Genomic DNA, 14,965 nt, shown 5'->3' on the forward strand with positions numbered 1-14,965 from the left:
CTACGTGGGGCTACCTTTGAAGGTGACTCGGAAACTACAACTAATCCAGAATGCGGCAGCTAGACTGGTGACTGCGAGCGGCCGCCGAGACCCCATAAGACCGGTCTTGAAAGATCTACATTGGCTCCCAGTACGTTTCTGAGCACAATTCAAAGTGTTGGTGCTGACCTTTAAAGCCCTAAATGGCCTCGGTCCAGTATACCTGAAGGAGCGTCTCCACCTCCATCATTCTGCCCGGACACTGAGGTCCAGCACTGAGGGCCTTCTGGCGGTTCCCTCGTTGCGAGAAGCAAAGTTGCAGGGATCTAGGCAGAGGGCCTTCTCAGTGGTGGCTCCTGCCCTGTGGAACGCCCTCCCAACAGATGTCAAAAAGGAAAACAACTACAAGACTTTTAGAAGAGATCTGAAGGCAGCCCTGTTCAGGGAGGCTTTTAATGTTTAATAGATTGTGTTTTATTTTTCTGTTGTAAGCCACCCAGAGTGGCTGGGGAGACCCGGCCAGATGGGCGGGGTATAAATAATAAAGTATTATTATTATTATTATTATTATTTCCATGTTAAGTCGCTTTCAGGTTCTTGGGATAACACGCAACAAGTAAACAAACAAATTGTTGCATCCTGTTACTTCCAGCAGATGTTTTAAGGAATGGAACAAGATCATTTACATGGTTGATAGTAATACTAGTCTTTGTACCCCCAAGTTATTAGGTGCAAGTAGCAACGGCAAGAAAAATAAAATAAAATGGGAGCGAGAGGACTTGAATAAAAGAATAAACAAAAGGGGGAAAGTTCTCAAAAAGTGTCCAAGATATGTTGTGGCCAGGGCATGTTTCAGAAATAAGTCTTATGCCAATAGAAACAACAGAATTGGTCTTTCCTCAAGGGCAGTTCTTGATGCTTGGTAAAGGATGTGCTATACTTTTGGCAGGGGGCTGTGCTAGCTGGGACTGAGTGTTTTAGTCCAAAGCATCTGAAGGGAACAAGGCTGAGGAAGGGTCTTCTGGTTACTTAAACCAACACAACACGCTTAGAAAGCTCCCAGCTTTGGGGGGGGGGATTAAAGTAATCCCAAGTGGCGACAGTTTCTTAAGATTTCTTCTTTCAGGCAACCTGCAACACTATTTGAATAGCCTTGCTTCATATCTATAGTGTTTGTGAAAGTAAAAATAAAGCACTGCAGGTGAACAGAAATTAAAGTCTTCTGTTGCAATCTTGAAACACCTGCTGAAATGCTATGCTTTCAGGCTTATGCTGGCAGTTATGAATACATCTTTCCATAACTAATTTTTTGACAATCTCAGACTTCTATATACAGGTATTCCAGTACAGTGGTACCTCGGGTTACGAACTTAATTTGTTCTGGAGGTCCGTACTTAAGCTGAAACCGTTCTTATCCTGAGGCGCACTTTTGCTAACGGCGCCTCCCGCTGCCGCCAACGTGCGATTTCCGTTCTCATCCTGGGGCAAAGTTCTCAACCCGAGGTACTACAACCCGAGGTTTGTAACCCAAGGTACCACTGTAAACGGATTTGGTACGTCTAATAACAGCACGATATTTTCCCTAAATAAAACTAAATCAATCTTTTAAAAGCATACTTATAGAGTTGGAAGCGACCACAAGCGTCATCCAGTTTAACCCTCTGCAATGCATGAATCTTATCATTTTAGTCTCTATTTTCTTAGGTAGCTATGATCCATTAGATGCAGGTAGCCTGAATGCAAGCAAAACAGGGAATATATTTAAGCACTAATAAACTGGTTGACACTGGCAACCAGTAACTGACATTTCAATCTAGGTGGGGTGGGGGGCTAGAGGGCAAGCCCTTTGTCCCTTCTGTGCCCAGCTTAGCTTTTGGGAGCTTACAATGCAAGATCGATCTAGTGCTAATTAAGTTTGCTTTCAGCACACAGGGCTTAGAGCACAGAGTATTAAGCAACTGATTAGACAAAACCTACTATTTTGTCCTGCTTCATTTGCTGTACTTTTCCATATATAAGACAAGGGTTTGTTATTTTAAATGTTTAACTCTGGGCTAATCTCCCCCAAAAAAGCTCAACAACAATCTCCACCCCCCAATTTTCTTAATTTGGAGCCCCCCAAAATAGGGGCGTCTTATACACCGTGTGTGTGTGTGTTATACACGGAAAACTACCGTATGGTATATTTATTTTTAGAATTGTTCTGTGAGCTGTCCTGCGAACTTTATAAATTATTTCTAATAATAATAATAATAATAATATATTATTTATACCCCGCCCATCTGGCCGGGTTCCCCCAGCCACTCTGGGCGGCTTCCAACAAAACATTAAAATACAGAAATCCGTCAAACATTAAAAGCTTCCCTAAACAGGGCTGCCTTAAGATGCCTTCTGGTAATTGTTATTCTCTTTGACCTTTGGTGGGAGGGCATTCCACAGGGTGGGCACCACTACCAAGAAGGCCCTCTGCCTGGTTCTCACACCTCCAATGTGCATGTGTATCTTTCCAAGAAAACAGCTCTCTCTCTCCACACACACACACACACACACACACACATAGAGTAAGCACCACACCCCATACAAGAGATTCTCCTATCCTAAAGAATGAAGCCACACCAGCAAAAGGTTACTCACAAGACTAGTTTAATTCAACACCCATAAGAGCTGGGCGCCTTTATTACCCAAAAAAATAATAGGGTCTCAAAGGGGGATGGGGAAGAGAGAACAAGCCACAACTAAAACATTATCAATCTTTCACTACTAGTTTACCTGCCAAGAAATATCAACTTTTAACAGGGGATTAATTTTAACATGCAGACAAAATTAAAAAGCGATAGGGCATACATAACACACACACACATATATACGGAAAACAAAGTCTTTTAAAAAATGATGAACAGGCGTACAAAAAAATGTTTGTGTTTTTAGTTCCCCATCCAAGGAATTTCCCCCTCCCTATAAAACAAAATGTACTTTTAAATGTCAGGTATCACAGAGCACCCCCAACTAAACTCCACTTTTGTACTTCCCATCATCACAGAGGCAGATCACTGGTAGTATTGATGTAAGGATGGAAGGACGGGGGCAAAGCAATAGGTGGAGTCCCAAAATCTTGTTGGCAGGCAGGCAGGCAGGCAGTGGAAGTCCATCTGAAATGAAGTCTCATATGGAGGCTCCAGCAGCAGAACCTTCTTTGTCATCTGAGTGCCAAGTTGAGCAATGAGACTTTTGCCCTGAGGGAGTGCAGGATATCTGCTGATGTCAGCCCCAACTCCACTTCGCATAGCCTAGTGATAGATGCTCCTCTATCCCTGCCGCAGGAGTGGGGTGTGGTTTGAGTGTTCCAGACTTGTCGGTCACCTCATTCTCCATCAGATGAAATTAAAAACGTGAAGCTCCAGGGAAGTGGAGGAGGCCAGGAATTTAAACCAAGGGCAACATAAAGAGGCAAAGCCCCCTTTATCGGGTCTGTTCAACTGAAAGAAACGAAAAACACGTCAGGCAGAACACAGCAAACAAGCTTAGGCTGCCCATTCAATTCTAATTTTTCTGAACCACCTTTCCAGCATCTTTCAGTCTTCTGTAGAAAAGTGTCCACCATTACCAAACTAAGTACTTCCCTCCCCAATTCCACATGGCAAACAGCAACTCCCACTGAGCCAGCAGTCTGTTCACAGTGGCTTCCAGAAGCTCGGTTCATACGGGATTTTTTCCTCCAAGTGTTCCTTGCCCTCTCACACGGCTCATCCAATTCCTCAAATTTAGATTAAAGTGGACAGCCCTCAGAATCAGTAGAACATAAAAGCATCTGGTTCAAAGGCTCAAAAGTGTGTACACCAACATATCTCATATGGCTGGAAATGGCCTCTGCCTAAAAAATGCAGCCAATAGGTGTGGACAATACTAAGCTAAATGGACCAATGGCATAGCGCAGCTTCCCAATATTCAGTCAACGTATACCTCCCCTTCAGGTCCCAAATCTCCTGCTTGGTTTCCAATAACAAGCTCCATCCAAGGTCTCACGCTGTACTTACTGTAGGAAGAGATGTCAATCTCATCAGGAAGCTCACTGATGTTCACTTCAAAGCGGTCCTGCACTTCATTCAGGATCTTCGCATCATTCTCATCCGACACAAAAGTTATCGCCAGACCCTTTGTGCCAAAGCGCCCAGCACGAGCCACCTGCGGAACCCACAAAGGAGAAGATGGGCCCAAGTGCTTGTGGAAGTATTTCCCAGTACTTCCCAAAAAGGAGGCTGTTCTCTCCAAGGTCAAGTACTTGAAAGCAAGGGGCACGTAAAAACCCACCTTTGCCACATGTGTTGCTCAGGGCTTGAAGAGACATCAAGACAAGTCAGAGACTCTAGTCTGAGCAAACTCATCAGCGCAACGCCACCTTGGACTTTCCTATCCTTTTAAACTTGGGCCTCAAAGCTGAGGTTTGGAATCTACTTTCTCGCTAGCCCCACACTCACCCGGTGCAGATAGGTGTCAGAATCCTCTGGCATGTCATAATTGAAAGCAATGTTGACCCGCTCAATGTCCATGCCACGACCAAAGAGATTGGTGGCCACCAAGATACGGCGCTGGAAATCTTTGAATTGCTGGTACCGAGACAACCTGCAAGGACAAGAAAATAAGTGATTAATATCTCTAGCCCCCCCCCCAAATCCCACCTCTTAGTACAGGCATCCCCAAACTGCGGCCCTCCAGATGTTTTGGCCTACAACTCCCATGATCCCTAGCTAACAGGACCAGTGGTCAGGGTTGATGGGAATTGTAGTCCAAAACATCTGGAGGGCCGAAGTTTGGGGATGCCTGTCTTAGTAGAACACCAGAAAGACAACTCCCCCCCTTTGTTTCTACCCTACCAGACAAAACTACCCTTTCAAATAGGAGGCAAAACAGAAAAACAAGACAAAGGACACAAATGGCCTAGGCCAAACATGAGCTACGCTTCCACCTCTCTCCTGGAGCAAGCAGGACAAACAACTGAAGGCGGGTGCTCTCTCATAGAGAACTCGCAGCTTGGTGAATGTAAACAGTCCTGCCTTCTGGAATGACTGAGAGGAGGAAGCCAACCAAGGAGTAAGACAACCACTGTACAGAAAACACAACTCCCACACAGCTTGTGTTTTAACCCACCAGACGTGACTGCCCTTACAAGGCTCACATTCCCTGGTTATGAACTAGACCAGGGGTCAGCAAACTTTTTCAGCAGGGGGCCGGTCCACTGTCCCTCAGACCTTGTGGGGGGCCGGACTATATTTTGAAAAAAATATGAATGAATTCCTATGCCCCACAAATAACCCAGAGATGCATTTTAAATAAAAGGACACATTCTACTCATGTAAAAACACCAGGCAGGCCCCACAAATAACCCAGAGATGCATTTTAAATAAAAGGAAGCATTCTACTCATGTAAAAACATGCTGATTCCCGGACCGTCTGCGGGCCGGATTTAGGTGATTGAGCCGCATCCGGCCCCCGGGCCTTAGTTTGGGGACCCCTGAACTAGACTTTCAGCTCCTAATCAGCCTATGAAAAGTGTTGCCCCCTAACCCCTTCCATGACTAGGCGTTTAAGCTCATGTTGACCCCTACTAGGATCCTGCTAACTGTAAGGATTGGTCTCCCAGCTCCAAAATGTCAAGCGCAAGAAAATGTTTCACATTAATAGCGTTTTCTTGTCCCGGACCCCACTCGTTAAATATCATCTCCTGCAAACAAACTACAAGAGGAAGAACTTTTATCTATGTCTCAGCAACGTAGCATAGTGACCATTGCTCAGAGCTTAGAAAAGCATCACCGAAAGAGTCAGAGACTCTAGTCTGAAGCAAACTCATCACAGCAAATGAGCCACCTGCATCTCAACCCGCAACCCCGTTCTGTGTCCTTCTCACCTCTCTTCCTGGGGCATACCCCTGTGGATGGCGATGGCCGGGAAGTTCTGCTCCACTAGCAGCTGAGCCAACGCGATGCAGCGCTGCACGGACTTCACGAAGATCACCACCTAGATGGGAAAGTGAAGCGTCAATCCCACACCTATTCACAGCTACCCCTTGATAGCAAAGGGATCTCGGTTCGTTATGTTTAGCGCAGGCCTCCTGCCAAGTCCCCTCTTGAAAATGGTCGGAGTGGGCATGGAGCCTGCACTCATATGAAGCCATGAAGGCAGAACCCAACTTCTCCACCATCAGGTTATCCCCAAGGCGGGTCGCTTTGTGGTCGTCATGTGGGCCAACTTTTAAGCTTTAATTTTAGCCTGTGGGACTCGGATCAAGCATCTCGCCACAACAAGGATCAGAAGCAGGCTCCCCACATTCTACCATGCCAACCCTCTTATCTTTAAAGGTGGACTGGACATTTCAAGTTCTGGTCCCTCCCACATCAAGAAACCCTGACCCTGGGGCAGGGTCTACTTCCAGAAGGCACCTGGTTGAACTCCAGCACATCAAGCAGGTCAAAGAGCTTGCGGTTCTTCTCGTTGTCTTTCAGTTTGACATAGTACTGCTGCAGACCATGCAGCGTCAGCTTGGTCTCGTCATCCACGAAGATCTCCATGGGCTGAGGAGCAAACCCAGGGCCGGTTAGACCAGGGCAAGGCTGACCTGGGCTCGGAGGGAGGGGGATGGGTTGGGGTGGACAAGAACCACAAAACGGGCACAGGAACAGCTTTCCTCGCCGCCGCATACACGCCCACGGCCCTACATTCCCTTAGGAAAGATCAGGAAAATGAAGGGACACCCCACCCCCCTTCCGCTTTCAATAAATCTTAAGAAGCCAAAAGCTTCCATCCCAAGGATCCTGGGAGACACTTCTCCCGGCTCAGCCATGAACATTGCCTGCAAAGCATTCTGGGGGAAAGGCTAATACTGCCACCTCCTAGGATTCTCCTCCTTTACAAAGCACTAAAAGATTAGGTAAGGTATGAACTTTAAAAACGAAACCCAAGACTCAAATGCCTTCCTTCACAAACATAGATTTCCGCCCAATCCCAACAGTGTTAAAAAAAAAAGGAAAAGCAACAGCGCAGGAAAGAAGTCAATGCGTGTTGAGCAATTTCAACCACCTAAACCATTCTGGCCTTGCACATTCCCCACAGGCTTCTTCTGAATAGCAAATAGGTGCTCTGGGTCCAGTCATGTACCACATCCCCTGCAATTTCCAACTATCTAGTTACCCAAACTCTGTTGCTTGGAGTTAAGGGTCAGCGAAGTACACATGGGAAGCAGATTCCACATGGCCCATTGCCTTCCAGAAATTCATCTTTCCACCTGACCTCACAGACCCACTATCTGCCTCACAAATCCTATTCATTTTAGGATTAATTTGGTGCCTCTTTTTTGTGGGGGGGGGCGGTAAGGGAAGCAGTTTACTTCCCTCTCTTCCCCCAGCAGTGAGAACCCTCAAGACAATCCCTTTCCCACATGGCACGGGGGCAGGGGGGTGGGGGACAGAGAAGAAAGGGGTAATAGGAAATAAAACAGCACGCTTTTCCCAGTTCAGAACAAAAAAGGATAAAACTTCTCCTCCAGGTCGCCAGGCGCGTCTGCTCCACTGGCTGCTGCCGGTCCCTTGAATCCCTCGGGGAGTCCTTCGCCGCAGGTCTCCAGAGTGCCAGCCAGTGAGTGGGCAGGGCAGGGCAGGGCAAGGAGGGCAGGATTGTGTGTGTGTGTGCGTGCGTGCTGCCGGTGCGTGTCTACCCGAGCGTAATGCATGGAGGAGAGGAGCCAAGAAAACTACACTTGCCTGGGTGTGTGGGGGCCAGGATCTTCTGAACGTGGGTGTGTGGGGGCCAGCATCTTCGGAACACGGTGCTGACCAGCAGGTGGATCCCACGCTGAAGGGAGTGCAGGGAAAACAGGATAAAAGAGCAGGGGGGCGCCGTGTATTCTGCGCCACCCGCCAAGTGTGGAGGCGGGAAGAGGATCCTTCTGGAATGGATCCCCTCCATCGCTAACGTGGACGCTCTCTAGGTCGTATGTGCCAGCTGGGCAGATGATGATCATGGTGGGTGTGTGGGTGCTCTCTAGCCCTTTTGGGAGAGGCCTCTCGTTCGTGTGTGCAAATATGCGGCTGGCTAGCGTAACCCGAATGATCTTCCGGAAGGTATGTGCCCTACAAGTGCCTTAGGGGGACTGGGGTAGCCGGTGGGCAGCAGCGGTGCAGCCCAGGATGCTGTAGGCAGTGGTGGCGGTCTAAGCTCTGGCCCCCTGCTCCTTCCCTGGGCGGGGAGGAAGGGAGGCTGGCCGGCCGGCCAGGTGGATAAAGAAGGTAGAAGGGGTTTAATTACGTCTTGCATGAATTTGCGGCACACAGGGCGGATTTCCTTGCTGAGTGTGGCACTGAACATCATGACCTGCTTTTCATGCGGGGTCATGCGGAAGATCTCCTGGACGTCCCGGCGCATATCTGCGAGGAAGAAAAGGACCAGAAGGTTAGAAATTGCTCAACAGGTCTCCTCTCCTCCACTGCCAGACTATATCCATGTACGGAAGTTATTCCAGTCTCACAAACGCTTAATAGCTTTTATGGTGCTTTTTTTTCAGAGGACTGAGCATTCATGATAAAGAGTTTGGGCAACTTTTAAAGTGGTATATACCCATATGTTACTGCCTGTCTATCTTCTGTTGCTTTAACTGGCCAGTAACTGTACTACTGCTTTACGATCTGTATCGTAAATCTGTATCTGATATAATCTGCATCTGATTATAAACTGCCTCAAGATCAATTTCTCTCACACAGAGTAGGGGCCACCAGCCTGACAAGTAGGGGGAAAAGAAATCTCATGCTGTTTGTACATTCTCTGGTTTGGCTCCTGACTTGCACTCTGTAGTGTTACACTCATGCAATGCTTTGCTGGAAGAAGGGGGAGGCAAGACAGTTAGCATAGATTCCCCCTTCCCCCAGCAGTCCTCCCTCTGTACGGAGCAGCAGTGGAAGCATTAGCAAAAGCACTTCCCCAGCTTTCTGCAGCAGGAGCCTCCACTGAAATTACAGCCCCTTCCCCAAAAGTAACAGCCCTGGATCTAACCTAATGTGCTCATAAATAGTAAGCATTCTTCCTCTTGTTCTGGAAAACACAGCTTCAAAGAAGTCAAAAGCATGGACACTTGCCTGACCCAAGCAGTACCTTCCTTGCTGTCCCAACTACTAAGCCCAACCCACATGGATCACATGCACACACCCACACAGCCCCTCACCAAGCTGCTCAAGCATCTTGTCACATTCGTCCAGGATGAAGTGCTTGATGTGCTTGAGGTTGAGGCTCTTGTTGCGGGCCAAGGCCAGGATGCGGCCCGGGGTCCCCACCACAATGTGGGGGCAGTTCTTCTTCAGCACCTCTTCGTCCTTCTTGATGGACAGGCCCCCAAAGAACACCGCCACCTGGGAGGGAGGGAGAGAGAGGGAACTCTCAAATAAAGGATGGCAACCAGGAGAGACAAAAGCCCCACGGTGCGGAAATGTTGGTAAAAATAAATGAAAACGGAACGCAAACTCTGTCAAATAAGTAACTGGCGGAAACTGTCTCCAGTGTTAGTTTCAGCCCCAAAGCCATGAAATTGCCCAAACCTCTCCCACCGTTCTCTTAGGTATATTTTCTACTGTTCACTTCCATGCGGGCATAACATTGTATGTGGACTTGAGCAGGGACAACAGCTGTGGCAGCCCCTTGGCTCTCACCTTGACACTGGGCATGTATTTGGAGAAGCGCTCATACTCCTTGCTGATCTGGAAGGCCAACTCACGGGTGTGACACATCACCAGCACCGACACCTGTGAAAGGAGGAGGAAATATGTTTTAAGAAGCCCCTCTTGATTACTTCCATCACTCTAGCACTCTCATTCAGGTCTGTTTAAGCTGGCAGGTTGCCGTGCTCCCTCCTCAGCACCTATCCACCATCTTGAAAAACTGCTTTTCTTTCTGAAACATACCTGACCAGTGACTGGCTCCAACTGCTGTAGTGTAGCAAGAACGAAGACGGCAGTCTTGCCCATACCAGATTTGGCCTGGCACAGGACATCCATCCCCAAGATGGCCTGTGGGATACACTCGTGTTGCACTGCATCGAGAATATAAAAAAGTACAATGAATACCTCCTGGCAGGTCAGGGATCTCAGAAGCACCTACATTCAAACCTCATTTTGCTTACTTTCTGAAATATCCCCACCAGACAAGGCACCCGGGCTCACCTTCAGAGGGGTGCTCAAAGCCACAATCAACAATGGCACGCAGCAGCTCTGGTTTTAACAGGAAATCCCGGAAGCCAGAACTGTGGATGGAGACATAGGACCCCTTGACATCTTTCTTAGTTGGGACGTCCACCCCATCTCCAGCTGCCTGATTTTCCACCTCATCATCTTCATAATCCAGAAGTTCATTGTCAACATCGTTCTCGGTCATGGTGATGCCCCTCTCTCTAAAAAACGAAAGGAAGACTTAGCATAAAATTTCGTAAATAGTGTGGCCAAACAATATAAGAGGAACAGACTTGACAATTAAAAAGGTTGAATGTAAGCAAGAGAAGTGTAGTTATCATTCACAATAGCTTGGTTGGTGAAAGCACAACCTTCCTACTTAAAGCTTATGATAATTAACACCTGTATTGTTTGAGGAAGCCCTTGACTCGCTTCAGGCCTCAACAAACACAACCAGATTTACAGGTTCAGAGGAAAGTCCCCCTTTGAAGTTTCTTTGCTGAATAATTCAACTTTTAGGTCAGCGGCAGTGTGTCCTGGAAGATTACAACGTTCTTCCATTGGTTATGTAGATACTTCTGCACAGGGCCGAAAGGATGTTCTCTACGCAAAATAAATGGGCAAAAAACTGACATCAAAAATTGCAAGATTCATGCTGTACACTTGTCTGTTCCTTTACCACTATCTTTTCTTATATTATTATTACAGCTGCACGTATGCAAGTATTTTTATCTGCCCCTTTTATCACTGTTGCTCTTAAAACAAGAAAAAGGCAACATTTAGAAACCAGCAGAATATTTCAGTTCTCACAGGACACTGTGGAGAACACCATACCTCCGAGATTTTATTTTTTTAAAATAGTCAATAAATCAGAATTTCTTAGAAAATCACTTTGGTTGGTCACAACTAGAATAATTTGCATTCTAAAGGGAATGAGGATAAGACACTCAAGGGCCTCATATGATTTTACTTTAACATGAGCCTCCTTTATGAGGGCCAGATTGTTCATAAAGAGCATGCATGAAGTGCTAGAGAAGAAAGGCAAACCCTATGAGCAGCACTTAAGTCAGTTACAGGGACTCTGCAGCTCTCCAAGTGTTGCAGACTCCACTTTCCATCAGCTCCAAGAAGGGCTGCCAAGGGTCAGGGATGATGGGAGTTGTTGTCTAGCAACACCTGGAGGGTTACATATCCCCCACCTCCAACTTTTATGACATGCATGAAAATTACTGATACGTTTTCATAAACCAAACACCTATGGCATACTTAATTTACCAGTGTTTATGGTGCCATGATAGTATAAAGGTAAAGGTACCCCTGACCATTATGTTCAGTCGCAGACGACTCTGGGGTTGTGCGCTCATCTCGCGTTATTGGCAGAGGGAGCCAGCGTACAGCTTCCAAGTCATGTGGCCAGCATGACAAAGCCGCTTCTGGTGAACCAGAGCAGCACACAGAAACACCGTTTACCTTCCCGCTATAGCGGTCCCTATTTATCTACTTGCACTTTGATGTGCTTTCGAGCTGCTAGGTTGGCAGGAGCTGGGACTTGAACCACCAATCGGCAAGCCCTAGGCTCAGTGGTTTAACCCACAGCGCCACCGGTGTCTGCAAGAGTAATATGGCTATTCCTCTGGCAGATTTTGGAAAAGTGCATATAAGGGGTGCAAGTGGGACCCCCTAAAAGTTGCATGCATTGCATTTGGGCAGCAACAATCCTAAGCTCACTATGCCCTGAAAAGCTAGTTACCCCAACAATCCCTCCTCATCACCTAAGCCCATGAAAACATGCCTCCATCCAGATGGCTTTGCAGCTTTTCATATATGCTCATAACAGACAATTGTGCACCTTGAAAACACATGCAGCTAAAGATGAGCATTCTCACTTCATCCTTGAGCAGGTGGGGGGAGAAAATGAGGGAGCCAGGCGCACACCCACAATTCCCCACTTCTAAATCCATGCAGGTGCTTTCTAAGAAATTGGGATTCTCAGATCCAAGTATCTTATACCACACCAGCCTACAGCACAAAAGATAAGAGAATGGCACCAGGAAACTGAAATTTACAACTACCGTACTAAGAGGAGTCCCATTCTTGAGGTGCGGTTGCAGCATCAAGCAAGAAGAGATTCAAGAACAGCCACCTAAAAACCCTCCTGGATAAATCTCACTCACCAGCACTGAGTCAGAATGGGTGTTATTGTTTGATGGAATTTCTTGTTGACTCTTCCTCACGCCTTTCCTGCACAACAGCAGCTTTTTCTTCTTTTATCCTTCAAAATCCACCTTAAAAATAGAAAAAGAAAACCTCTGTATTTCAGCACTGTAAATTCCCAGAGAAACCCTCTCCTGAAACAGCATTTTAGTGTTCTCCTGTAGCATCAAGGAGCATACACTCCACGTGGGTACAATCCCTAAAGATATTACACCTACTTGGCCCTGTTCAGACCATACAAAGGATTAACCAAAAAAAGGTAATGAGAGAGTTCCAGTTTCCTAGTACAAGTAGGGCAAACTGCACTCGATCCCAAAATAATCCATGCATATAGCTCCCGTTTGGTCCAAAATGTAAAAAAGAAGGGGGGGGAAGCTGGATCTCCTGCCTCACTTGCCATTCATTGCTCTGCATTTTAATCTGTTCCGCTGCAACCCATCTCATTACATACACCCAGTGAAGGACCTGCACCCTCCCCAATAGCAAACATGGGAAAGAAAGTCCCCTAGAATATTTAATCTGCAAACCCGCACGAACTGCATGAATGAATCCTCCAGTAAGGATACCCTAAAGCGGCACGTTTGCGGCTGCATCTCAAAACCCAGTTTATGTGAGGCAAGAGATCCCACCCGTCTCTTCTCTAGATGCAATTCCCCCCTCCCCACAATCACTATGCAACGGCCTCCCCATAATTGTCTCATCATGTACAGTGCGCTATTAAGAAAAGGCCGTTTGGAAAGGGGGGGGCAGGTAGACACACCATAATTAAACCTCTGTATTTCTAGTTTCTAATTCTGAGCTAAAACGGAAGGCACAATGGGTCTCTCTATCCAAAGGACCACGCTTGGGAGGCCTAGTTAACGCCACAAGGAGGATGTTTCCCGATTACGAACAGCTCACGGGGAACAGCGCGCAAAAGAAAAAGGGCGCCATCTTAAATTCTACTACTTAAGCATTGCAATTGCAGGGAATAAGGCACCCCCGCCCACTCCCGGCTCAATTTTTGGAGGTCCAGACGGGCAAGCAGCCCCCCAAAAAACGAGCCATCGATAGAAAAATGCCTGGAGAAATGATATCCACCCTGATATGGGGCGGATGGCAAAACCGAGGGCGGATGGAGGCACGATTGTCGGGAAGCACCTTACCGTCTACGAAGGGGAGGAGTCGAAGAACTACGTTGAACGGCGACCACAGCAGAAAGTGCGCAGCTTCCGGTAAAGTGGAAGGAGGTCACCGGAAGCCCCGGTGGGAATCTGTCGCGAGGACCCCGCGGGTTTCTCGCGGAGCTTGTCTAATTGAGAGCCTGACTAGAAATTGGTTAATTTCAAACAAATCTTCTTGGGGTTGTGAAAATTCAAATGAAAGGCTGCTGGTGGTTTCTTTTCGCCGAGAGGCTTGCCTGTGTTACAACACCTGCCATTTTTTTTCACAGCAGCAACGGGGCAGAAATTCAACTGGAGCAGTCCCCCCCCCCAACTTGCTGGGAATCTGCACTCTGCTGAGTTGCATACCTGCCGTGCAAACTGTTAAGATCGCAAGAGGAAACAAGTACGGTAGTACCGGTAACAACCAGCATCTCCTCCTCCCAAGAGTTTCCCACACAGGCGCCTTCTTTAGTTTCAACCTTTCACAGTGTTGTAAGAATTCTAAGGTCTCTGTGGGAGGCAGTGGAAGACAGGAGTGCCTGGCGTGCTCTGGTCCATGGGGTCACGAAGAGTCGGACACGACTAAACAATAACAACAAAGTCTCAAATATAGAATAAATATTCATAAATACACACATATCGAAATATATATATAAACCATGTGTCTGAAATGGGAGAGCAATCCTGAAGCCATTTTGACTCTCCCAATGACCTCAAATATTCCTCTACAGTAAGGGAGGCAAATAGGGAAAGCCTTCCCATTTTCTTTCCACTTACAAATCCTCTCTAAAGGGCGTATTTGTGTAGCAATAGGGTGAGCCTGTGACCTGGACTCGGGAACTAAGGTATTAACCATCACACAAAAAAAGTCCAGGTTGCCCAGGTAATGCAATCAGTGACCATTATCAGTTATCCTGGCAGACAGGATTTCTGCTGTAGACCGCCTCCAATGATGTATGTATGATGATTTTGGGGTGGTATTTGGTTAAGGAGTTGGGCAATGTCAAAAGTCTTTAAAGGTTCCTGCACAGGGTCTCTCAGGGTCTCTCCCTCCTTGGAAGGAGAGGGAACTCTGTTGCAACAGAAAAATAAATAAATATCTGCCTTGCTTTCCGTTGGAACCTGCTTCCATCCATTCTTCTCTGACTGATCATGGACCTAGGGGACTCAGAGTCCATGAGGAGTTGGGCTGCAAAAACCAAATCCCAATTTATACATCCCGATTGGATGGCGTCTCGGAGCTTACAACATGGAAATGTTCACCTTATTTTAAAATGTTGCCTTAAATACTGTATACAGAATCAAGGCTGTGGACCCCTTTGACTCAGCATTGTCTACACCAGGGAGAGCCAACTAAGGCGGCCTTCAATGATCAGGGCTGAGAGGAGATCTAGCCCATTAACAATGCGAGGGGTAGTTTCTGCC

At 47.1% G+C, this 14,965-nt stretch overlaps 1 protein-coding gene and 1 non-coding gene across 4 annotated transcripts; both read right to left on the bottom strand.

The window, feature by feature from the left end:
- Nucleotides 1–2,605: 2,605 nt before the first annotated feature.
- On the bottom strand, nt 2,606–13,599 carry DDX39B (DExD-box helicase 39B). Of its 3 annotated transcripts, none has more exons than XM_035107149.3 (12): nt 13,541–13,599; nt 12,356–12,466; nt 10,176–10,402; nt 9,918–10,045; nt 9,666–9,758; nt 9,185–9,368; nt 8,275–8,393; nt 6,414–6,545; nt 5,882–5,991; nt 4,455–4,599; nt 4,014–4,161; nt 2,606–3,455 (listed from the first exon to the last, which is right to left on the bottom strand). In XM_035107149.3, the coding sequence occupies exons 3-12, from the start codon at nt 10,384–10,386 to the stop codon at nt 3,439–3,441; spliced, it is 1,287 nt and encodes a 428-aa protein (XP_034963040.1). In that variant the 5' UTR covers nt 10,387–10,402; nt 12,356–12,466; nt 13,541–13,599; the 3' UTR covers nt 2,606–3,438. The 3 variants fall into 3 exon arrangements, with proteins under 3 accessions (XP_034963040.1, XP_088519746.1, XP_088519747.1); XM_088663620.1 differs by having other exon boundaries at nt 13,476–13,599; XM_088663621.1 differs by having other exon boundaries at nt 13,156–13,572.
- Nucleotides 4,303–4,368, bottom strand: LOC118081637 (small nucleolar RNA SNORD52). The gene has a single exon (XR_004692104.1). It is a non-coding gene; the product is annotated as a small nucleolar RNA SNORD52 (small nucleolar RNA).
- Nucleotides 13,600–14,965: the final 1,366 nt, after the last annotated feature.

The sequence above is a fragment of the Zootoca vivipara genome, chromosome 2, assembly GCF_965207765.1.
Source record: "Zootoca vivipara chromosome 2, rZooViv2.hap1.1, whole genome shotgun sequence".
In the NCBI taxonomy this organism is placed as follows: domain Eukaryota; kingdom Metazoa; phylum Chordata; class Lepidosauria; order Squamata; family Lacertidae; genus Zootoca; species Zootoca vivipara.